This window comes from Aulostomus chinensis, chromosome 5, assembly GCF_037954235.1.
Source record: "Aulostomus chinensis isolate RoL2024-O1b breed Wild chromosome 5, RoL_Achi_v1.0, whole genome shotgun sequence".
NCBI lineage: Eukaryota > Metazoa > Chordata > Actinopteri > Syngnathiformes > Aulostomidae > Aulostomus > Aulostomus chinensis.
Genome location: NC_141324.1, coordinates 10,168,329 through 10,192,901, shown reverse-complemented (window position 1 = coordinate 10,192,901; position 24,573 = coordinate 10,168,329). Strand labels below are relative to the sequence as shown.

General features: G+C 47.3%; 1 protein-coding gene across 3 annotated transcripts; it reads left to right on the top strand.

The window, feature by feature from the left end:
- The first annotated feature begins 836 nt into the window (after positions 1-836).
- On the top strand, positions 837-20,929 carry LOC147261145 (SUN domain-containing ossification factor). Of its 3 annotated transcripts, none has more exons than XM_086203051.1 (24): positions 837-1,262; positions 5,003-5,117; positions 8,728-8,856; positions 9,550-9,773; positions 9,858-9,959; positions 10,059-10,191; positions 10,282-10,399; positions 10,488-10,612; positions 10,686-10,753; positions 10,844-10,951; positions 11,313-11,418; positions 12,361-12,381; positions 12,760-12,815; positions 13,550-13,632; positions 13,826-13,891; positions 13,981-14,046; positions 14,844-14,934; positions 15,195-16,532; positions 16,612-16,699; positions 18,574-18,678; positions 18,775-18,932; positions 19,588-19,679; positions 19,765-19,820; positions 19,907-20,929. In XM_086203051.1, exons 1-24 carry the CDS (start codon positions 1,201-1,203, stop codon positions 20,372-20,374), a joined length of 3,978 nt encoding a protein of 1,325 aa, XP_086059177.1. In that variant the 5' UTR covers positions 837-1,200; the 3' UTR covers positions 20,375-20,929. The 3 variants fall into 3 exon arrangements, with proteins under 3 accessions (XP_086059177.1, XP_086059176.1, XP_086059178.1); XM_086203050.1 differs by having other exon boundaries at positions 838-1,262; positions 14,841-14,934; positions 19,907-20,928; XM_086203052.1 differs by lacking the exon at positions 12,361-12,381 and having other exon boundaries at positions 838-1,262; positions 14,841-14,934; positions 19,907-20,928.
- Positions 20,930-24,573: the final 3,644 nt, after the last annotated feature.

The following is a 24,573-nucleotide window of genomic DNA, read 5'->3' as shown; positions in this document are numbered from 1 at the left end:
TAGCTGACGAGGGGCGTTTCTTCCTAACGCTCACCTGGTGCGCGCCTGGGGTGATGGCGCCCTCTAGCGACCACAGCAGAGAACTGGTAGAAGCGACAGAATGGCCACCGGTTTTAAACTTGCTCCCGAACAGGATTTGAATTCTCGGAGAGAACGTAGTCGATTATCCGGAGGTTTTGATCACCCTAAAACACCTGTAACTCACGAGCCTCCCTCCACCTCACTCTGAACGTCACCACGTCGATCGCATTGTGGGAATATTTCTGCCAGGTGTTTGATCCTCATGTCAGTCCGAGTCCGGGCGAGAATGACTCGGACCGACCCTCCATTGCCCCCCAAGGAGACAAGTTTTCTTAATCTGAATCTGGATGACTGAAAGCTGGGGTGATGGAGGGAAATGTTCCATGAAAGTAAATAAATCTCTGTGTTTGAAGTCTGGGGGTCTAGGAGGTCTGAGGGGTCCAGAAGGTCTGAGGAGGTCTGAGGGGGTCCAGGAGATCTGAGGGTCCAGGATCTGATAATGACAGACTGAGAGGAGAGTCAGGACCCGGCCCGGAAAGCTTTAATGCTCTGTAAAATAATCAGAGGGTCTCTCATCAAACATCACAGCAAAAACTATGAGACCACAGTCAGAAACTCCAAGATCAGAGGGTGAGCTCAGAGATCAAAAGAAAGTCCAAAGTCAGCTAGTTGCCTGTCTCCTCCAGGTCCAAGAAACGAGTAACTCCTCTTCTCTAAGACACGTACCTTCAGGGCAGGGTGACGTCACCAGGGGAGCTACAAGTCACGATCTCACTGACACATCGACCTGATTGCTTCTTGGTTCGTTATGACGAAGTTCCTTTGGTTCCGGGAATGGGTATACGTCTCCGTGCTTGTTTAGTCAGAAGTCATATCCAGCAGGGTAAATAAATTAATTCCCAGTAGAAGGAACCCACCCACGCGGGCGACCGTTGGCCCAGAAACGAGCGCTCCCCCAGCAGAGCTGCGCAGCCGCGTCCTCGCTCGTTCATTGGCCGGATGAGTCGCGCTGACTGTCGGCGTAAGGTTGTGTTTCCTCCCTCCGGCTGTCAGGCGGCTAACTGTCAGGGTTGGAGCTGGTAGAGGTCCGCCGCACAAGGCTGAGGAAGGCACAGCCAGCTGGACCCGTCTAGCGCATTTCGCGAGCACGGCGACGATGTGTGCCCCGGCCGGAGCGGGATGAAGATGACGCCTCTGTCATGGCGGCTGGTGTCACTCTTGTGTGTTGTTCTCGTCTGTCGGTAAGTCCGCTCCTTCTCTTCCCTGTGTGTCGTGATCATTCCCGCAGTGGAACATCAAAACAACTAGTTAGCAGTAACTGTTTACTTGTTTTCCTGGATGTTATTCCGGGTTGAAGCAGGTGCAGCGCGGAAGCTAGCGCTAGCTACCTAGCTGTGATGTGGCACCTGGCTAACTTCTCCGGTGTTGACACCGTTACCAGTTAGCACGAGTTGCTGGCCCAGAATTGGCTCGGTTTAACCCGGTTATCTCAACACTACCGGGTAAATGGAGTTTCTGCTCACGATATTCGGCTGCTGTTGTTTCTGTCGGGTTTATTTGAAACGTTCTAAATCGCAGTTGTTTGACAACCCCGTTGAACCGACAGTTTGACGAAATAAGACACCTGGTGGAGCGAATGACAGGTAGCAGGTGCTCACCGTCGCTCTCTCCGATTAACCGGGATTAGAGCCCCGTCACGTCAATCGTGGAGAAAGCTGGACGGTTGTTGACTGAACACAGCAAAACCGGCAGTTACAGGGATTATGCGGGATTATTTTATGATCTATAATCCCGGTGGTAGTAAGCAACAAACACAACATGACTGGCTGTGTGCTGGGGGGCGGGGCTGGTGCTGGTGCTGGAGGGCTGGTACGGGTGTTGAAGAGCTAGTGCTACTGCTGGTACTGGTGCTGGTCTCCACGTTCTCCAGCAGCACCTGAACCCTGACTTTCCACTGAAGCCTGAGTTCATTTTGACCTTTAATGTTGGCATCGTGCCTCTGATCAAGGCACTGGCTCAGGCCTGGAGCAGCTGATTCATGGTCCAGTATGTTGAGACGCGTCACGTCAGGAGAGCACAGGTGTCATTTACTGCCGCGATGGCTAATTTAGCTGATTACACCTGCATGTCCTATCAAGCAGCTGCTGTTGCTATGGCACGTTAGCAGAGGAACGAAGAACCAAACGGACCCCTGAGTCAGCAGGGCTGGTTGACCAGTTCATTTGTGTCACACTCGTGAGAGTGAAGTTTGCCTGCTTTCGTTTTTAAAAATGTCAAATTACTATTATTTTGTACAAAAAATACAATGTAATAAACGGAATCATTGTTTCATACTTCCACACAAATTACTGATGGTTCTGAAATGTGTATTTATATACATCGTAATTCTTAAGTATCACTTCAATCATACAAACTTAGTCAAATAAAAAGAGAACGTGTGTGTATGTATGTATGTGTATGTATATGTGTATGTATGTATGTGTATGTATATACAGTATGTATATGTATGTATACAGTATGTGTATGTATATACAGTATGTATATGTATGTATACAGTATGTGTATGTATGTATATATATGTGTATATGTGTGTGTATATATACACACATATACACATATATATGTGTGCATATGTAAAGATGTATGTGTGTGTGTACATTTATTTATTTATAGAGTTGAAAATTTCGGCAGAAAAGCCAACATCCCTCGTATACATGTGTATGGATGTGTTTATATGTGTATGGATGTGTTTATATGTGTATGGGTGTGTGTGTGTGTGTGTGTGTATAAGGACTGGGCGATATGGACTAAAAATAAAATCTCTGATTTTTTCACAAACATTTCAATGCACAATTTTTTTCCTTTTTTTTTGTTAAGAAAACAAGAAGTACAAAGGACAGAGAAGTCAAAACAAGCTCTGTTTCATTTGATCAAAAACTGTAACCACTGTATAAATGGGGACCGAATCTTTAGCGCCGTGCAGAGCGACCGCTTCAGTGATGGCTCTCCATGGCGCCTCTCTTATCATAGTGGTCCCGTGAGTGAATGGTTCCACCACGGGGAGCCGTTCTTTAGTAAGAGTTTGTGGGTTCTAGCGGTCTCGTTCATCCTCCCGCTCTGCTGGATGCCTCTGTTTTAGAAGCTGAAACGAGTTTGTTGTGCTGCTGCCTTTTGTTGTGATGAGCTTCAGACAAACTTGGCAGCTGCAGTCACCTGTTCAGTGTCGGTCGCTGCAAACCCAAACCAGTTCCACACAACTGACGCTGCTACTGCTACTGCTACTGCTACTGCTGCTACTGCTACTGCTGCTACTGCTACTGCTACTACTGCTACTGCTAGTACTACTACTACTGCTACTACTGCTGCTGCTACTGCTACCACTACTACTACTAGTACTACTACTACTGCTACTGCTACTCCCTGAGAAACAAGTCATCGTTCTCATGTTTGGCTCATGGCAGGCTGTTTGGAGCAGCTTCTTTTCCCGTAGGCTTGTGCAGGATTTGGATTCAAACTCTTAAGGAATGTGTATGTGGGTGTTAAAATCACTTTTGAATTGCATTTCTAGTATTAGTGAAGTATTTCATTCAGTTGGTTTGTATTTTTTCATATCGGCATTAAACATGCAGCCCATGACATTTTGCATCATTGATAAGAGAAAGATTGACTTTCCTCACAGTCCTAAACCATGTGACCTGGAGTGATGAGATGGGACTGATGTGGTCACATCCTGGAGGTCACACACTGATCAGCTGGGTTAAATACATACATTAGGTACAGTAGCCTGAACAACATAAATGGATAAATCTTTTTGTTGCTTCCAGGGAGGGTGGGGTCTTGTTGTGGAGGGGGGGCACCCCCTCAATTCAGTGGTGGCATGTGGGGAAGTATAATATCCCGACAGAGTCAGAGCTTGTTAGAGAGACACTGGGTTGGATCAGGTCTCTGTATCTGCTGACTGGCAAGTTTAGGTGGCAGAATCAGTACTGGGAAGGAAAGTCTTAGTGTTGGGACGTTGATATGTAGCAGGCAGCCTGTGGTCTCGCGCTCCGCCATGCTGGTGTTCTCCAAGAGTGCCTCGGTCACAGACACCAGCAGTCTGGGTGCTGCTGGCCTGTAAACAGCTAGTTAATTATTCAGAGTGCTGGGCCTTAACACCACTTGTTTGGCTGCTTTTGCAGCAACATTGTGGCTGCTGGCTTTCAATTAGAAAACAAGTGCTGTGTTGTTCAGTGAGAAGTCTCGCCTCGCAAATCACATCAACAAAGGAGTTGGGCACGCCAGCACAGTGGCCAAGAAACACGCTCGACCTGGAATCCTGAACAAAATCCAAATAATGGCCTGGATTGTTGACAAGGTGCAGCTGCTGTCAGGGGCGGTCTTTGAGACTTGAGCCCTGGAGCAAGAGGAACTTTCCCCCTGATAGGAGTGTGACATCATTATTACTGTCATTTCCAGTGTTGTTACTGCCAGTTAGTGCTGTTAACCTGCCAGCGGTTAAGATACCATCCCTGTCCTTGTTCTCCAGCGCAGTTTTACACAAAACAACAGTGTTTGATGGATTAAACTACCCTTAGAACACTTGAAAATAGCTACTTACAAGTACTGAGGTGATGTCGCTGAAAGAAAATAAACCATTATTTTCATTATTTTTCATTTATATTTTTTCTGTAAAAGTTTTTTTTATTTTATTTTTTTTACCAAAAATGTGCCAGGCAACAGCATGAGCTTGACAACAGTCCCTGAGTCGGGATACAGATAAGATATCTGCTGGCATTGGGGTCCAGGACATTTAGGCCTTCTCAGAGTGTCGATAACCCACAGCAGTCAAACAAATGCTCCAGAGTTTTTTAGTCGCCTTCAGCTTAAACCGTCTCTCAGTTGCCAGGTCATTTTGACTTAATACATTATTTGTGGATCCTTCTTCATACAAACTGCTTCTGTGTCCTATGATGCTAATTGCTGCCTCTTTGTCTGCTAGGTCCCCTAGTTGTTATGTTGGTTGTACAGAGTCGCACCAGGAGACCCAACGGCCCGTGTCCTCCTCACAGGACGTCAGTGTGGAGGAAGAATCAAGAGAGTCTCATCAACACAAGGTAGCTGTATGAGAGACACCTGTGGGACCATGCACATCATTGATGAATGCACAATATTGGATTCTTTCACTGGTATGGAACTGACGGGACTGATATCGGTTATCGGACCAACCCCAGTGTCTGCTGATATGATTGTGCCTCCCTTACTTCATGACATTTGAGTTAATGAGACAACCACATATCGTGGAGGAAATAATGATTCACAAACAAAAGATTTAGATTATTTTGTAATTTATTGAGTGAAATAAGTATTTGATCCCCCATCAAAACATTACTGAGTACTTGGTTGGCAAGTTGTGAGGTCAGACGTTTCTTGTAGTTGAATACTAGGTTTCCACGCATCTCAGGAGGAATGTGAACCGCTCCTTTGTGAAGATCCTCTCCAAACCCTTAAGGTTTTGTAGCTGTTGCTTGTAGGGCTGTAGCGGTACACTAATCTCGCGGTACGATATGATATATATATATATATCACGATCGTCGGCTCATGATACGATATATAGAGATATATATCACGATAGTCGTCTCACAATACTATATATATATCACGGTACGATATATCGCGATATTCGTCTCACGATACGATATATATATCACGATAGTCGTCTCACGATACGATTCGCTACACTTACATGCTTTTCTGGAAGGTTTTCAAGGACAAAGTGATTTTGGTGACATCTTGTGAGTTCCGTTGACTTGGATTGAATGAACTGAACTGAAAGCATCAAGTACACAACATGAGGCTCTGACTGGCAGCTCACAAATGCTGGACAAAATGAATCAAAGATGTGGTGAGAAAATTAGTGTCATTTTTTAAAACTGAGTGCAAATTGTAGCTTTCAAGCTTTAGAAAAGTGAACATTGAGAGTTAAAGTGCAGCCAGTGGCCTTCTTAGGTAGCGTTTTAGCTTGATACTGAACATAGGAGGGAGCTGCTAGCCAGTCCAGCCACCAGCTTCACCAGAAATAAACCATGGCAGCCAGTAATTCAATTGGCAGGTGACAGTAGCATAGCGGGGCTCCATCGCGTTCACCAGGCGCCTAAAGCCGGTGTTTGCCACCACCCAATAAGCTCTCAAATCCTGACTGATAAAGCAGCATTGGACTCCGTCATTTTCTGCGACCTCGGTGAAGACGATGGGAACTTGTGGCAACAACCGCCGTCACTGTCCAGCGTGGTTTGTGTGGGGTCGCGCCTCAGCTTTGTGGGCTCAGTCTCAGTTAGCATTTCCTTGTCCGGGTGGTGACGTTTTAGGAGGGCTCGCAGGTTGGTGGTACTTCCAGGGTGCTTAACGTTTGTGTGACTCAGCTCACAAACCGCCACACTTTTGTCTAAATCGTAACTGTCCTTTTTGTCCTAGAACCAAAATGCTCCCACACATCTGCGTTTAAGCCTGCAGGCGCTGGCTTTATACTCGCCGCCATTCTCCTGAATGTCTCAGCTCTCACCAGATGAGAAAGGCGTCGTCGTCTGGGTAACTAGAAATGCTCTACAGCGACACCAGTGGCTGGCAGATAGTACTGCTCTTCCTGCAAAGAGTGGGACACGAGGGATTGGAATGGGGCTCAATGTGATGATACTCACGGCTGAAAAATCTATACTCTGAGGAAACTATCGATAAATGTCACAGGATCAATAAAACTGCTCAGCCCTTGTCGCTTGGCAACCTGAAGCTTGAACTCCCTCCTCAGATCTTCTGTAGGATTTTTGTCCAGAGATTGGCGAGGCAACTCCACGACCTGAATATGCTTCATTATGAGCCTCGCCTTTGTCGCCTTGGCTGTATGTTTCAGGTCATTGTCGCGCTGGAAGACCCATCCACAACCCATTTTAAGTTTTCAGGCTGGGAGAAGGAGGTTGTCACCCAGGGTGTCACGGTACAAAGCCCCATCCATCGATCCCTCGATGCGGTGAAGTTGACCTGTCCCCTTAGCAGAGAAACCCCCCAAAGCATAATGCCTCCACCTCCATGCTTGATGGTGGGGATGGTGTTTTTGGGGTCATTGTCTGAATTCCTCTTCCTCCAAACATGACGAGTGGAATTTATTCCCAAAAAGCTTGATTTTGGACTCACCTGACCACATCACCTTCTCCCAATCATTCAGGTGTTCATTGGCAAACTTCAGACAGGCCTGGACGTGTGCCCTCTGGAGCAGGGGGACCTTACAGGCGCTGCAAGATTTTAATCCACGGCGTTGTGTGTTACCAGTGGTCTTCTAGGTGGCTGTGGTCCCAGCTGCCTTGAGATCATTAACAAGCTCCCCTGCGTGTTCTGGGCTGATCCCTCACCTTTCTCATCATCATTGATACCCACAAGCTGAAATCTTGTGTGGAGCCCCAGACGAGGAGATTGACATTCATTTTGTGTTTCTTCCATTTTCTAATTATTGCACCAACAGTCGTCTCCTTCTCACCGAGCTTCTTGCCTGTGGTCTTGTAACCCATTCTGGCCTTGTGCAGGTCTACAGTCTTGTCCCTGATGTCCTTGGACAGTTCTTTGGTCTTGCCCATGAAGGACAGCTTAGTGTCTGATAGTACTTTCTTAGAGCAAGAGTCTGTGGGAGCCAGAATTCTTTATGGTTGGTAGGGGATCAAATACTTATGTAACTCAATGAAATGCAAGTACATTTTTTTCTTTTTTGTATTATGATTGTCTGGATTTTCTTTTTGATATTCTCTCTCTCTCACTTTTTGAAATAAACCTACCATTAAAAGTAGGGTTAGACCGATCTGGAGTTTTTAGGGCAGATACTGATTCTGATTTTTTTCCATCGCCCTTCGCCGATGGCCGATTGTGGACTGCCGAATTTGCTTGAGCTGATTTTCTTGAGCCAAGACTGCTTTTGCCCCCTCGATTTACATTACAAAAACGACACAATGATAATAAATATTACAGGTCAAGAAACATTGATTGAGTGCAGTTTAAACTAAATACAAATGGTTAAACATAAATGAGATAAAACAAATGTTTAAACATAAATAGAATAACTGTATCACAGCAAGCCTTCCCTGAAGGGGCTCGCTGAACTGTTGCCACTCTGGGTTTCGTTCAGCAACCATCTGAATGTAGAATGAATAGAAACACAGGTTGGTGTCAGTCCTTTAGCATCATCTCCCAGTCATACCACCCAGGGTCATCACCCTTTCATCAGCATCTGCAGCACAGCCTTGATGGAGCGTTGCTGTCATAGGGCAGATAAAATCTACTCATCGCAAAATGTCCTTTGTCACACATTGAAATAATTCAAGAGAAAACTAGGAACTTGAAAACAAGCGCTTGACCTGAAGTGCTTGATTTGTAACTTAACACTCCCATGCTTTCAATTTCTCTGCACTGAGACAAAGAATCCAATCCCGATTCAAGAAAAAAATTCTATCCTTCATTGAAAGGATAGAAAGTTTATTTCTTTGGCAGTGGGCAAACTTACAAAATCAGTGAGGGATCAAATAATTATTTCCTCCATTGAATGTGACCTGCTGCCAGGCTGAAACCCTGGAGGAATGAGCTGCACAACAGCACCTGAATGCTGTGTGGGCTGAGAACATCGATTCTCTGATGCAGCCACCCCCCCTGATGGTGGCATGAATGTGGGTGTGTGTGCGGTTCCTCCAGGTGGAGGAGAGCTTGGCCTTACCGACCCCGTCATTGTCTGAACATGAGCTGTTGCCAGAGGATGAGCCGCAAAAACAAGAGCATACAACACCAGAGGAGGACAAAAAACATCACTATTCAGAGGTGAAGGTATGATTTCAGTGGAGCTTGATGAAATTAAACAGTGTATTTTGTCGCTCGTGATGTGTTCCATTAGTTTATCTGTCAGTGAGGAGGTCCCTCAAACTAAACACGATCACTGCGAGGACCGTTGTCTCTGCTGTCTGGTGTTGTGAGCTGGGGGACTAATGTTTGGACGTCAGAAGTTTTTCGCGGTGGAACCATAAACAAAGCGAAAGGTGAGGGGGGGAAATAATTTTTGGACATCGGGTGACTCGCGCCCCCCGGGACGACTCCGCACCCCCCCAGGGGGGCCACACACTTTGAGAAACGCTGCTGTAACGAGAGGGGACATTTCCACTCCCCCGTTCATGAGTGAGCTGCAGCTGAGAGACAAGTGACACGTGAACTGTTGTGCTCTCATGGCGCTGCAGCCTCGCTCATCATATATCTGGATGTGTTTTCTGCACTTGCTCGCTCACTGTATGTGTGCTGCTGTCTGTATGTCAAAGCTGTGTGGGCACGCTAGATCACCACGGGAGGCAAACTGGGGTACTTGAGGTCTTCATTCATGTGTCAAACTGCTTTAGGCGATCTGATGGTCTTCGAGGAGTCAATCAGTCTTCATCCCTTCAGTCGCTGATTTATGATCTGATGGCCAGTTGGCACAAGAACGGCAGAGGTGTTCAACTGTTTCCTGCTCAGATATCTTCTGTCTCTCAGGCCTTTCAGCTGGATGAGTCTTCTGTCGATCTGGAGACAGACGTGGGAATTTCACACCCTGATCCAGAACCTGATCAAGGCTCAGAAATTCCAGATCTGGAAGTGTCTGTCACTCAAGACCAAGAATCAGCCCCCTTGACTGCACCCTCTGACCTCATCTCCAGTTTTGCTGCTGAGGAGGACATCGATAGTCCCAGCACCCTTCAGGACAACATCCCACACAGGCAAGCTTTTCATAGGTCACCTTTGTTATGATGAGTTTTTTCCAGCCAACCCAAAATATGACATGGACTTTTGCTTGATGGTAGAGTTTCACATGATGCAGCTGACGTAGCTCCTCATGTGGTGGTTGATTCTGACCTGCCTACAGACGAATGTGAAGAGGACACAAATCCATATGACGATGAGAGGTGGGTTCTGCTGCTTATGAACACAGCACCTCTTTGGTGTTGTTGTCATGGTAGTATTACTAGCAACCTGGGCTCGTGGTGTTGTACTGTTCCTTGCAGGAGTCTTCCCATAGTTCTGGAGAACACATCCAATGCTCACGCCTCAGGAACTAAAACTCTCAGTGACCCTTCTGTGAGTTCCCCTGCTGGTCAGTATCTGGAGCCCAATGCGTCACACATGCTGAAGGATCAAGTAAGGAACACAGATACAGATGCGTGCTACTTTCCTCTCTGACTACGTGAGGAGTTGTCCCAGCTCTCCTGTTCTCATTATCTTTGACAGGACCTGAGCTCCCCTGCTGCCACAGACACAGATTCCAGCGTGAGCAGCAAAGACCCTGAGGACATCCCCACATTTGATGAGTGGAAGCGCAAGATGATGGAGGTGGAGAAAGAGAAAAGTTAAGATTGTTGCTTGACCTCAAAGTTAAATGTGAGAAATGAATCTTCAACTCTTCAGTTCACTCTTTTCTTTTTCTCAATTCATAGCTCTGTCTACTCACACCTCTAACAACGGGGCTCCTCATGTAGTGAAGAAGGTGCAGAAGAACTTCAATAACTATGCCTCAGTGGAGTGTGGAGCTAAGATTCTTGGTGCTAACCCAGAGGCAAAGGTGTGTATGGTAGTGCTGGCTGTCCTGTCGGTGTTGGACAAATTAACATCATGTCCTGATGTGTTCCACACAGAGCACCTCCTCTATACTGAAGGAAAACATGGACTTGTACATGCTGAACCCCTGCAGCAATAAAATCTGGTATGTCGTATTGGACGTGAATGTGAGTTTGTGGACACGTTTCTTCTGGCCTCCCTGTGAAGCAGGCGTTTGTTGCTGTCTCTCTGCCAGGTTCATTATTGAGCTCTGTGAGCCCATCCAGGTCAAACAGTTGGACATCGCTAACTTTGAGCTCTTCTCTTCTACGCCCAAAGACTTTCTCGTCTCCATCAGCGATCGGTATGCATCCCTTTTACACGGTTCAAAGTTCCTAATTTCTATTTTAAGAGGGCTCGGTTTGGTCTATCCCATCTCGTATCACCTTTGACCTCTCACCTGTACTTGAAAGAGTGCAGTTTGTGTCAGTGTAGTGCAGAGCAGCACTCTGAGTTCCCTCTGCATCTCTGTGCTTGTCACGCCGTCTCTGAACATTACAGGCACACAGGAAGTGAAAGCTCCAGGAAGCAGTTTCAGCTGGCATGTGCTTGCACTTCCTGTCTCCCGGGCTCCCCTCTAAATTAAATGCGCATCCATATAAAAAAAAGTCATACTTCAGTGAGAACATGGTTGTTATCATCATGACTGACCAAATCTCCTGCAGATATCCAACCAATAAGTGGCTGAAGCTGGGGACCTTCCATGCCCGGGATGAACGCACAGTCCAGAGCTTCCCACTGGATGAACATCTTTATGCTAAATATGTGAAGGTGAGCACGCAGTGTTGTTGTTTTCCTCCGTGTCACAAGGCTGCCGTTTGTTAGCCTTTACCATGACAATATCGCACCCTGGGAACCGCTGTAACCTTTTAATGCAGGGGAACAGTGTCCAAAACTACCACCCGCTAAGTTGTAAATGCTGGTAGATTTTAGATTTGAGGGGTTAATTTCAGAGGACAATCTGCTCACTGGCAGGTAAAAGTTTGTAATATAATATTTGTCATGATCATATCTGAGGTGCTTGAGCTGAAGGAGCTCCAGCCACAAACCATCTCCAGGGTTGTTCTATTTTAGGAGCTGCACCCCGCGGCCTCACAATACACTCCCATAGGGACGCAGACGCACCTGCACCAGCAAAGAGCTTTACCTGCACCGCGCATCCCACCATCTACACTTGAGATGTCCAGTTGCTCTGTTTCCACTTAATCAAGCACTGGATCATGCATCAACAAGGACACGCCTAAAATCTGTCATGTGAGACTTCACGGCATGTTTAGCTGCACCACATAAACCTGGCAACCTAAAGACACCAGGATGGCAGGTTTTATATTTAAAGGAAAATTTAAACTTCAGATCTATGAATTAATCGATCCTAGACATCTGTCATCACTTTGGACCCTGCAGGTGAATGTTTAGGAATGATCTCAAGTGTTTCTCAAGCTACTTGAATGGAAGTTTCACTTGTGTTCTTTTCCCTCTTTTAGGAGTCAAAATGCCTTTCTATTGTCTCTTGTATGAATACGGCAGGTGTTGGCAACTCTCACCTCTGGAAATGAGCAAATGCTCATCGAAATGTAAAATGTGACAAGGAGATTTTGAAAAGCATTTGACCTCCTTGATAGGTAGTGACTACATTCTCTCTTTGTCTTGTTATTGAGTGCATGTGTACATCTCTTTAACTTTTTCTCTTTTCTTCTGTTTCTCTTGCCTCAGATGTTCATCAAGTACATAAAGGTTAGCCTGTGTTTCTTACAGAGGTCTGGGGATTGAGTCAATGCAATAGAAAACATGGAATGTGTGGTGCTCCTGTGTGCTAATCAACTTGGAACAGAAGCTAATCTAACTGCTGCTAAAGTACTTATTTTGACCACCTGCAGTACTCTGTTAGTACATGAATATCACAGCTAAAGAGTATTTAAACAACACCTGCTGCCTCTCAAATAATCAAGCCTATTATGCGAGCAGTGATTTAGTCACTCATTTGCGCTCAGGTTGTCGATTAGACAACAAAAAAGGCTTTTCTGTGTGTGAATAACACAATCACTGCTGAGACTCTGGTGGAGCATAATAAAACCACACATTTAATTAAGAATGAATCTGCATGTGTTTCAGGTGGAGCTGGTCTCTCACTTTGGCTCCGAACACTTCTGTCCCCTCAGTCTCATAAGGTACGTCATCTTCCTGCGAGTCAGCGTTCATAACTCGACCCTGAAGTATAAAACATGATGTCAGGAGAAAATAGGACCACCTGCTGGCTTTTACCCTTTTAAGCTCTACAGAGACACATGAACGTAAGAGCAGAATATAGCTGATGCCTGTCAACGCTACTTTCCTTACTACAGCTGTATTTGGTTTTTAGCATTCTTTTCTGTTTTACATGGTGGACTTTGATTCTGACATCAGAATTACAGAGTTCATCTTCATGTGGTCATGACAAATCTGGAAAAGTCGCAGGATTGTAGCAATGGCTGTTCCAAGCCTGGAGGAATAAATGAATCAGGGAAGTCTTGGAAAGGTCATGGAAATTTGCTCCACAAGTCCCTGGAGATGATGGTGATTCAGCTGAGAGCGACAAAATCTTTTGGTTCATAATCAATTACTTTTGATTAACTTCTGACTTGCATCTCTTGGAGAATTTATCACAGGTGAAAGAATGTTTCAGAAATGTGCATTTGTGAACATTTGACTGGAGGCAAGAGTCCTGAAACTGCTAGTATAAATGAGTTTGATGCCTGAACCTCAGCCGCGGAGTTGACGCCATGAAGGACCTGATATGAAATGTCCCCCTTCTAAATCTGGCCAGGAGGACCTGTCGTAGCCCAGAAATAGACCACTGGAGGGGACAGATTAAATTCTACTGGAGCGTGGTAATAGAATGACTTTGATTCTCTTTCCCTGCCAGAGTGTTTGGCACAAGTATGGTGGAAGAGTACGAGGAAATATCAGATCCCTCTGAGAGACCAGATGAGCAGGAAGACGACCTCGGTGAGACTGTTAGATGAACTCATTCAGCTCTTCAGGGCAGTTACAGTTGACCAGCTTGACTTGCCTTGATAATTCGAGCATCAGTTAGTCGTTGTTTCAAAGTTCCAGTGGTTATTGGGCACCTGTATCCATGTCCTTTTGTGTGTGATTAACATGGTTTATCGCGTGGTATGTGTGGGCTGCTGTCCTTCAGATGATCTTCCTGGATACACACCTGGGGAAGCCAAGTATCCCAAAAACCTGATAGGCTCAGCCAAGGGTGAGTACAGCAGGCACGGATGGACGTAGCCCCAACGAGCCGGATCAAGCTGCTAACGTGTTGCTCTGCTGTCTGGATGCTCTCCTCAGATGTCATTTTGAACATGGTCAATAACATTGCTGTTAATGTACTTGGTGGAGGCCCCGAGATGCAAGGTACGGCACACACATACACCAGACAGCTCTGTGTCTTACGAAGGAGGTGCAGTCACTGATCTGTTATGCAAATGTTCAAAATATGACTATCATAGTCATGATATGATAAAATGGCACTGTTGTTTTTTTGCTCACGGATTTTTATTTACTTGTGTGGTTATTTGATGGAGAAGTCCCACTTGAATGAAGATCAGCATAAAAGAAATAGAAACTGTAATTGCACGGGAGATGCAAAGAATACTAATATACTTCCATAGTTTCTAGACTGGTAATAAGAATCCAAAAAAATATAACCAGTATACAAAACTACACAAAATACACACAATAAATAGCAAATATCACAAGTCTGGTTAACAGTGGTCTTTTTTTTATGAGTCCTGCATGTAGAATCAGAGACTTTTCTCTTATTCGTGGACTTCCTGTCACTGACTGCACAGAGCAGTGCACCCCCATGGCAACATACAGCCCCCTCTAGTGGTGGCCTTCCTACCTTTAGCTCTTCTTTAAAAGTCATTTCAAGGAGCAGGGTATTATACATAAAACAAGCATAATTTCACTTTATAGAGTTGTCTAATATGATCAAAAGAGTTTTATGCTGGACAGTGTATGTGACGGTTCAAGTGCTGGTGCACCTCAGAGAGACCACATGTGTAAAACCATCTTGAAGGAATCTTAAAGGTCACTAAAGGATCCAGCGTGACTCCAGCTTAGTTGAACTCATTGACAGTGTGGAGCTCCTGTGTCCTGGGATCGGGTGCTGCCCGTCACCTGTAATCCTTCTCATTTCTGTCTAGAAGGCAACATTTCATCCCAGGTAGTGAACACGACTGAGCCTTCACCTCAGCATGAAACACCTCCTCAGACCACCAGGACTGATCCTCCGCCAGTGTGAGTCCTGCTCAGCTGTCATTGTGGCAAATTAACTGTATCTTGGTTGTCAAGTTGATGAAACAAACCCACAAGCTACGATTATCGACCAAATATCTGATCTGTGTTAATGGAACGTGATTCAAAACTGTTCATTTGTAGTTAATTTCGATTTTTCTTTCAAAAATTCAAACCCACAAGAGTCAGTGGTATAATCACCTGAAGAACCTTCCACCTCATGCTAGCTTCTTCAGTATTTGAAAATGTGCCCGTCTTTGTAGTCCAGACTCAGACGAGGCGAGGAGAGAGATTCCAGAGGATGTGGACATCCCTGAGCCTGGGGCGCCATCTTCAGAGGCTGTTGTCCCCGAGGCGCCTCCCCCTGGTACCGTTGAGCAAGAGCCTCCCTCAGCAGAGGACAACATCATTATTCCTTTGGAGAATGATGAGGAAGAACCTATTGGCTCCACAATCATCCTTTTGGATCGAGAGGAAGAGCTGGAGGAAGAAAAAAAGGATTCTGATGAGCAACAAGAAGCAAAGCTGGACTACTGTGCACTACATCCTTCATTTTCCTCCTCTTGCTGCACAGCTTCCCTGCAGGAGTACATCCAGCGGCAGTCTTCAGTTCTGCTGTTCAAACAAAGGAAATCCCAAATTAAAAACAGAAAGCAGATGATTCCCTCCATCCAAACCCCCGCTTGGCACCTACCCCTGCCCCCCTCCGCATGCCCTGAACCCAGGCTGCACCACAGCGAGGTTCATCAGCCCCATGAAAAAGAACAAGCTTCTGAACCGGAGCCAGTGAGTGGAGCCAGCCCATCAGTGGCGCAGCAGCCTCCAGCTCCCACCATAGAATCCCATGAAGAGTCCATGTCTGAACCTCCGCTGCTGGAGCCCAGTCAAACCTCCAACCTCCCCAAGCCCAGCGCCACTGATTCATCCCCTGCCAACCCCTCCCCTGTTGTAGAGACGCCTCAGCTTTCTTCGGAGGAGCCAGTGAAGCCACTGTGGCCAGAACAGAGCCAGGATGTGTTGGATCGAGAGCAGCACATGGAAGCAGCAGTGCCTCTCAGCAGCAGTGCCGTTGATGTTAAACCCAGCAGCACGATGGAGGACGCCACTGTGGCGCCAACAGAAAAACACGCAGATGCTTCTCAGTCAGAGATAAACACTTTTGTCCAAAATCCTGAAACCACAGATCGGCCCCACATCCTGCATTCTTCTGCTGCGCCTCAGCTAGAACAACCCCCTTCAGCTGCCCTTGAAAGTGTCACCACTGCCACTGAGCCCCCCAAGCCCACAGAGCCAGAGCCATCTGGGGGTCAAACCATCCTTACAGAAACCAAGATGGAGGATCTGTCTGAGGATGTGGCTGCATCATTAGGAGGCAGTAGCCAGCTCCCACGCCCCTCGACTCCCGGCCCCCCTTCCCTGCTCTCGTCACCGTCCCTGTCAGACATCTATGCAGAGGCCCCAAATGGCACAGAGCAGAACGGCAACATGGTTCACGGCTCCAGCCAGAAGGAGTCTGTGTTCATGCGGCTCAACAATCGCATCAAGGCCCTGGAAATGAACATGTCGCTCAGCGGGCGCTACCTGGAGCAGCTCAGCCAGAGGTGAGCCGGCATGCAGCCGCCAGCGCAATAACTCTGGGATATTGTGAAGTACAGTGTTTGTTTCCCTCTGAAATTCAAGGTATCGTAAGCAGATGGAGGAGATGCAGAAGGCTTTCAACATCACCGTCATTAAACTCCAGAACACCTCCAGAATCGCAGAGGAGCAGGTGAGCAGAGGGAACATCCCGTGATTATATTTATTCCTGTATGTCTTCTTCTTTCTTCTTTTCTTCCTTTCTTCTTTGTGGTCTGTGTTCCCATGAACATGGGAAAATGAACCAGAGTTTTCACAGAGGCCCAGTCAGTTGGTTTGTGGCCCAATCATTAGGGCTGTAGCGATACACTAATCTCGCAATACGACACGCTACACGATAGTCGTCTCACAATACGATATATATATATATCACAATATTCGTCTCACGATGCGATATATACTGTATATCACTATAGTCGTCTCACGATGCGATATATACTGTATATCACTATAGTCGTCTCACGATGCGATATATACTGTATATCACTATAGTCGTCTCACGATACGATTCGCTACACTTACATGCTTTTCTGGAAGGTTTTCAAGGACAAAGTGATTTTGGTGACATCTTGTGAGTTCCGTTGACTTGGATTGAATGAACTGAACTGAAAGCATCAAGTACACAACATGAGGCTCTGACTGGCAGCTCACAAATGCTGGACAAAATGAATCAAAGATGTGGTGAGAAAATTAGTGTCATTTTTTAAAACTGAGTGCAAATTGTAGCTTTCAAGCTTTAGAAAAGTGAACATTGAGAGTTAAAGTGCAGCCAGTGGCCTTCTTAGGCAGCGTTTTAGCTTGATACTGAACATAGGAGGGAGCTGCTAGCCAGTCCAGCCACCAGCTTCACCAGAAATAAACGATGGCAGCCAATAATTCAATTGGCAGGTGACAGTAGCATAGCGGGGCTCCATCGCGTTCACCAGGCGCCTAAAGCCGGTGTTTGCCACCACCCAATAAGCTCTCAAATCCTGACTAATAAAGCAGCATTGGACTCCGTCATTTTCTACGACCTCGGTGAAGACGATGGGAACTTGTGGCAACAACCGCCGTCACTGTCCAGCGTGGTTTGTGTGGGGTCGCGCCTCAGCTTTGTGGGCTCAGTCTCAGTTAGCATTTCCTTGTCCGGGTGGTGACGTTTTAGGAGGGCTCGCAGGTTGGTGGTACTTCCAGGGTACTTAACGTTTGTGTGACTCAGCTCACAAACCGCCACACTTTTGTCTAAATCGGAACTGTCCTTTTTGTCCTAGAACCAAAATGCTCCCACACATCTGCGTTTAAGCCTGCAGGCGCTGGATTTATACTCGCCGCCATTCTCCTGAATGTCTCAGCTCTCACCGGATGAGAAAGGCGTAGTCGTCTGGTAAACTGGAAATGTTCTACAGCGACACCAGTGGCTGGCAGATAGAACTGCTCTTCCTGCAAAGTGCAGAACACGGAGGATTGGAATGGGGCTCAATGTATCGATACTCACGGCTGAAAAATCAATTCTCTCTGGGGAAACTATCGATTAATATCACAGGATCAATAAAACTGCTCAGCACTACCAACTATCCAGATGGTGGCGCTACAACCATCTCATATTCAAAACTTTATGAGCCATAAATGCTACAACTCTGCAACTTGTATCCAAACGGAGCCGAGAGCTGGTAGCTGTTTCCTCTGGATCTGAGCTGGCAGCAGAAGTGCAGCTGTCACTGCATTTGTCAAAAACTTTGGAACGTATTAAACTGATCTCCTCCAACATTCGTCGCTCAATGGACTTCAAATGTGCTTGTCTGCATCTTGAGACTGGCCTCTGAAAAATAAAGAGGGATTTCTGATTCATCCAAAATTGTCCTCATCAAAATGCCAAGTTGTGTCGATGTGCATTCCTGGCCTCTTTAATTATGATGTTTATTGTGAATGCAATTGAAGGCTGAATTCACAATGTCCAAACATGTCAGCCATTAAAAGTGCTATGTGTGTGGTTGAATGCCAAGTTGACTGTGTTTCCCCTGGTTACAGGACCAGCGTCAGACTGATTCCATTCAGCTGCTCCAGGGTCAACTGGAGAACGTGACCCAGCTGGTTCTCAACCTGTCAGTCCGAGTCAGCCAGCTGGAGAGTGAGGTAGACTCGTGCCTTCAGATGCCGCCTTCCCGGCGACTGAGATTCAGATGACCAAGTGTTGTGGGATCTAACCAGGTCATCGTTTGTGTGTTTCAGGTGTCAGACAGGCACAACTACCTGCTGCTCTCCCTCATGCTGTGTGTGTGTTTCGTTGTGTTGCTCTTTGTCAACCGCTGCCGCATCTCTATTATGCCTCCAAATGCAGGGTCTGAGCCCCCCGTGCCCAAGAGCTACACCTACTGCTGCCCCGAAAGGTACCCAGCAGGTCTCACTGTCACCTGCATAACCAGTGCATCGGGTACATTTATGTAACCGGTATACCGCCTACGATGCCTACGACTGTGTAACCGGTATACCGCCTACGACTGTGTAACCGGTATACCGCCTATGACTGTGTAACCGGTATACCGCCTACGACTGTGTAACCGGTATACCGCCTACGACTGTGTAACCGGTATACCGCCTACGACTGTGTAACCGATATACCGCCTACGACTGTGTAACCGGTATACCGCCTACGACTGTGTAACCGATATACCGCCTACGACTGTGTAACCGGTATACCGCCTACGACTGTGTAACCGGTATACCGCCTACGACTGTGTAACCGGTATACCGCCTACGACTGTGTAACCGGTATACCGCCTACGACTGTGTAACCGGTATACCGCCTACGACTGTGTAACCAGTATACCGCCTACGACTGTGTAACCAGTATACCGCCTACGACTGTGTAACCAGTATACCGCCTACGACTGTGTAACCAGTATACCGCCTACGACTGTGTAACCGGTATACCGCCTACGACTATATCCCCGCTACACCAGTTTCACGTTTCCCACTGGTCCCCTGCCTGGATTCACGCAGTGATAAAGTGTCTGTTTCTCGCCATGATCGTTTCCTTCACAGGCGCTCTTCTTCCTGTGATGACGCCGGCCTGAAGAGGAGTGCTTCCTATCCGCTCATCCACTCCGAGTCATTCCAGTTAGTCGCCACTAAAGGTGTCGGCATCTCTCTTCTTTCATGCGTTGGCTTTTTTTTGAAGAAGCTGGTTGTTAAAGAGGAACTTCCTTCTTTGTACCACAGACCCAGAAATTCTCCATGCTGAAGAGACACAGAGTCTTTGTCCAGCTAACAGAAAGGTGCGTAAAGAGGCTGGAGACATCGTTCTAGTGACCAGAACTCCAGGTTAATAGCTGCTTTCTTCTCCACTTCTCTCCCCACACAGAAGAGACGGCGGAAGATGAAACCGTTTGAGAACGTGACGGCGCTGCCACCTTCCTGTCATGCTGCTCCACAACTGTGTAATGGCGCTGTTCTGTGTAACGGCGCGCCTGTCACTGCTAAGCCTGCTGGCCTTTCTAAGAGGCTGCTTCAGCCCACCTGCAGAGACTCGCCGTCAGAGGGCAGCTCAGAGTGCTCGTCCCATTCGGATGACCCCTCCTTCTGTGGCATCACCACCGCGTGCTCTCGGATCTGCGATGGGTTCCCTCCACCCAGGACCCGGGTAGACAAGCGGGTGTTAAGACGCAGGCGTCCCAAACCTGTTTGTGCAGCGGTGGACTTTCTGCAGGCCCCGCGGAGAGACCAGAGTGAATCGTTGCCGATCTCGACTATAGAAGACATCATGAACAGGAAAACGGAGCCGAGCTCTGAGACTTTTGGGCTAAATGTCCCCCTCTCAGGTCCTGTCTGACACAAGACTCCTCCCTCTGGTGAGGAGTCAGCAGCTTTGAGCTGCAGCTTGAGACTGTCTCATCACTCGTTATATTTATGTCTTCCCAGCTTACAGTTGAAGCATCTCCCTGTTGATTGCATCACTTAGTGTGATTTCAAATGACCAGTGTGAGGGCATCTAATGATGAGGTCACGGATCAAGACTGCCCTCTCCAAACATGTAGGAAACCTGCCCCCGTGTGGCCCGTCCTCTGGGAGAACCTGTTGCAGCAATATCTGCATGTTGAAGCTCATGTTTTAATGTTCGACATGTTGGGGAGCGTTTGTCCCCTCTGGGCTTCTGTAACAGGTTGGGTTCCGTGGAGGAGGGCTGCTGCCACATGACGGCTTCTGTCCTCTTCATCCTGCACACTGGTCCTGTTGAAGAAAATGTCCATCGAAAGGAAATTCCTGATTTGAAGCATTTCACATTTCTATTGTATTCTATGTTCATTAAATCTGCTGAGGAGTTTAATCACTTTCGCCTTCAAAATAAAAGCACAGGAATTTAATCAAGTGAGGATTTATATTTGAGTAAAACACCCCAGTCAGATTAGAAAACGGCTACAAATGAGATCATTAGGGTTGCACTGTTGATCCCCTTTGAACTCATGAGCATGACAAGAATTGGTAAAGCAGGAAAAGTGCCACAAACCAAACCTTCCAGAAACACACCAACTCTTTGGGAAACACTTATTAGTCATGGTCATGGTCCCCAGAGCCCAACCAGGAGATGCACACTCTTCTTCCTTCCGTGCTGCGTAAGGGAGCCGAGACCTACACAAACCAGCTGACCGCTGAATAGCTGAGCACAGTGGATGCTAGTGGGAAGGGTTAGCATGTGGTACCTCTGACAGAAGACATCGAGTACATAAGGGTCCTCACAAAGTTGTCAGGTATGTTTTATCTGTCTTTTCAGATGAAGTTACTTTGATTTCAAAGTCCAGCTAGAAAATACAGTCGTCAGTCAAGGTGCTTGGTGCAGGATCCACCGGCTAGCTAACCCTTGGACAGAAGAAGGAAGACAACAGAACGGCATTCTTATGAAAAGTAAGTACCACAGTCAGTACCCAGAGGGACGCCGTCAGTGTATGACAGCAGCGCATGAACCAGGTGACCTACAAGGCTGGGTTAGCGCCGGCAGCAACCTCCGAGAGCCGCGCCGCAGCTCAGAGGAGGGAGAGCAGCCCTCGTTTGGGTTCCAGAGGTTGACCTCCTGACCCTGCTGGAGTGGCTCTGCTCCTGCTGAGCAGCTCAGCCGTGGGCTGGGGAGCTACTTTCCCTCACTCTTGTTTTGTTGCTTGTTTGCAGATAAAATATTACGAAGTTGCTCACACAGATGTGTGTTTTAGTTTCCAGTGACCACATGACACGCATGTCATCCATGAAAGCAGGAGTGTGGGAGCCGGTGCTGGGGGGCCAGTCCTGGTCCGGCCCATCATGGCTTCTGAAACGGCAGAGGTCTCTTATCACCTGAGTCACCTGCTCTCTCCTGCTTCAAACATCCAGTACTGGTCGACCAGGGACACGCAGGAGCTGCTCAAGGTTGCGTGACAACATGTTCCTGCTAGGAATGAGCGTCTTAATCACCAGTGGGGTCACATGATGAAGGTGCTGCGTCATGTTAAAACGGCTCTTCAGCTCATGGGAGCTTCTTCTGAAGCTTCTCCTAATTCTGCATCACACTGGTGACTCATCACGGCGCCACTCGGTCCAGTTCTTCACTGAGGAGCAGATCAACCAGCTCCTCTTCCTCCTCCTTATTTGTTGAAGCTCAAACACTATCAGGGAAAATGATGCGCTGGACTGGATTCCAGTTCAGACGCTGCAAAGATCCTTTTAACTGACGTAGCCCGAGAAGGTCAGCGGTCTCACACCCCTCCACTCAGAAACTGACCCCAGGCCAGCAGGAGAGGGTTTCTGAGCTGCTTCAGTCAAAGTGTTGGCAGCTTTGTTAAACAGACCTGTGCATCAGGTCACATCCACCGGGTTAGCGGTCGCATTTCATTCTTCACATCCTGCCTTTTAATTGGATTAATGATTAAAAGCTCCCTTTATTTTTTCCTTTCCTTGAAATGATTTCTTTTACAGATCCTGTCAAAGATTGGAATACTCCAGAAAAAGAAGAGTGGATACACACACACACACACACACACACACACACACACTCGCTCGCAGGCAGCTGAGTTTAAGATGAGTGTCTTCATTCTGCCTGGCAGGAAGTGAATTCGACGATGCAGCCTGGAGTTTCCAACAGAATAAAGAGCCTGAAGCTTGAGAGGACAGGGCAGAGACAACGCCGAACTCGGTGAAAACATCCATCCAGCCATCGTCATCTTCCGCTTATTCCTTACTAGTAAGGGTCGGGGGGGGGGGGGGGTGTCTATCCCTGCGTCAACGGGCGAGAGGCGGGGTTCACCCTGGACAGGTCACCAGTCCATCGCAGGGCCAACATAGAGAGACGAACAACCATTCACACTCACAGTCACACCTACAGTCAATTTAGAGTATCAATCAGCCTCGTCCCCAAATTGATGTCTTTGGACTGTGGGAGGAAGCTGGAGTACCAGAGAGAACCCACACAGGAACAGGGAGAACATGGAGACTCCACACAGAAAGATCCCGCGCCCGAGCCGGGACTCGAACCCGTAACCTTCTTGCTGTGAGGCCACAGTGCTGACCACTGCTCCACCGTGCAGCCCCCTTTGTGAAAACATGACTCAGAAAAATATCACGCAAACAGCCCGCACTTGTATCCCTCACGCTGAGAAGCACCGTTTACTGTCAGTGAATGGCAGTGAATGGCTGCAGCTGGGGGGGGGCGCGTCACCAGCGGCCTCCAGCAGAGGGCGCTACTGCATAGCGGCAGGAGGACTCCGCTCTCCTCCACATCAGCCTCCTCGTGATGAGTCATGACTGGAGAACACTCGTTCAGGGCAGCATTCCTTCATCATTCTGGCTCGTCGCTGCCACCGTGTCTACATGTCGTCCTTGTCCTTCCTGTATATGGACTTTCCAGGCTCTCCTACAATAAACTGACAACTGCTGTTTTGAAGTATTTCAGGGACACAGAGTAGTACTGTAAATAGACAGGATGTTCTGCATGCTTGTGATGCTCCCAGCTGTGTTTTTCAGGTCGAAACACAGGTTTTATCCCATCACACACACACACACACACACACACACACACATGCACGCACACACACACACGCACATACATGCACACTCATACACACACGCACACACACGCACATACATGCACGCACACAGATACATACACACACACACGCACACGCACACACACACGCAGTCTCCTGCTCTCAGTGGTCATGCCCAGTCAGAGCAGTGGTGGATGGGAAAAATTAGGTTAAAACCTCTTTATTCATCTGACCCGGCTGGGCGGCAGGAGTCTTTCAGAGATAAGCGCCGCTGATGCTCTTTTTCCCTTCATTTTGTTAACAGAATTCCTCGGTTTCTCTTTGCCCTCCCTCGTCCCAAAGATTATCTGTAAATGCAGGACTGCAATCCTCTTTCCGCCTGCACCCTGGCCTCCCCGACGTTCGCCGTGCACTGATATTCTCTGTGAGCTCTTGCATCTTTCATGTGGCGGTCCAGGTGTCTGTTGGGGTGGCTCCTCGCTCTCCTTGGCTCTACAACAGGGACTTCCTGACGCGTTTGGAAACAGTTCTGACAAACAAAGGTCAGTTTTGTCAGGAACAAAAGGCTTTGTTGTCTGAAGGTGAAGACAAACACCCTCCCTCATCGCTACTTTTTTATGCAAATCCCTAAAATCATAAAACCCCAAGTTCAGCAAACGCTCAAGTTCATTTTCTTTGTTTGATTTTAAAATCTGAATATCAGAACATCTTTGATGCTGAACGTTTAAAACAGTCTCCTTGATGCAGGCTCATAGACTGGATGAAGAATGGACCGCATGGCCACGAAGCCAAGTGATGCATTCTGGCCCATGGCCAGCAGGGGCCGGATCAAACTTCTCTTAAAGAGTTTCACTCTGTAGTCATGATGGCCCCTTTGACCGGCTAAGCACAGAGGCCTGTCTGTACCTCAGTGAGACCCCCCACCACCATCTTTAGGTCCGCCCTCTTGTCCAAATATGGATGAGACAAAAATATAAACTTGGCAAAAATAACAGAGCCAGACTTTAGGCTTCAGAATGGG

Bases quoted from the DNA above. Each gene is read 5' to 3' on its own strand.
- LOC147261145 (XM_086203050.1), top strand. From the start codon at position 1,201: ATGAAGATGACGCCTCTGTCATGGCGGCTGGTGTCACTCTTGTGTGTT. The intron at 1,263-5,002 runs GTAAGTCCGCTC...TTTGTCTGCTAG, and splicing joins TGTGTTGTTCTCGTCTGTCG to GTCCCCTAGTTGTTATGTTG. The intron at 18,679-18,774 runs GTAGACTCGTGC...TGTGTGTTTCAG, and splicing joins TCAGCCAGCTGGAGAGTGAG to GTGTCAGACAGGCACAACTA.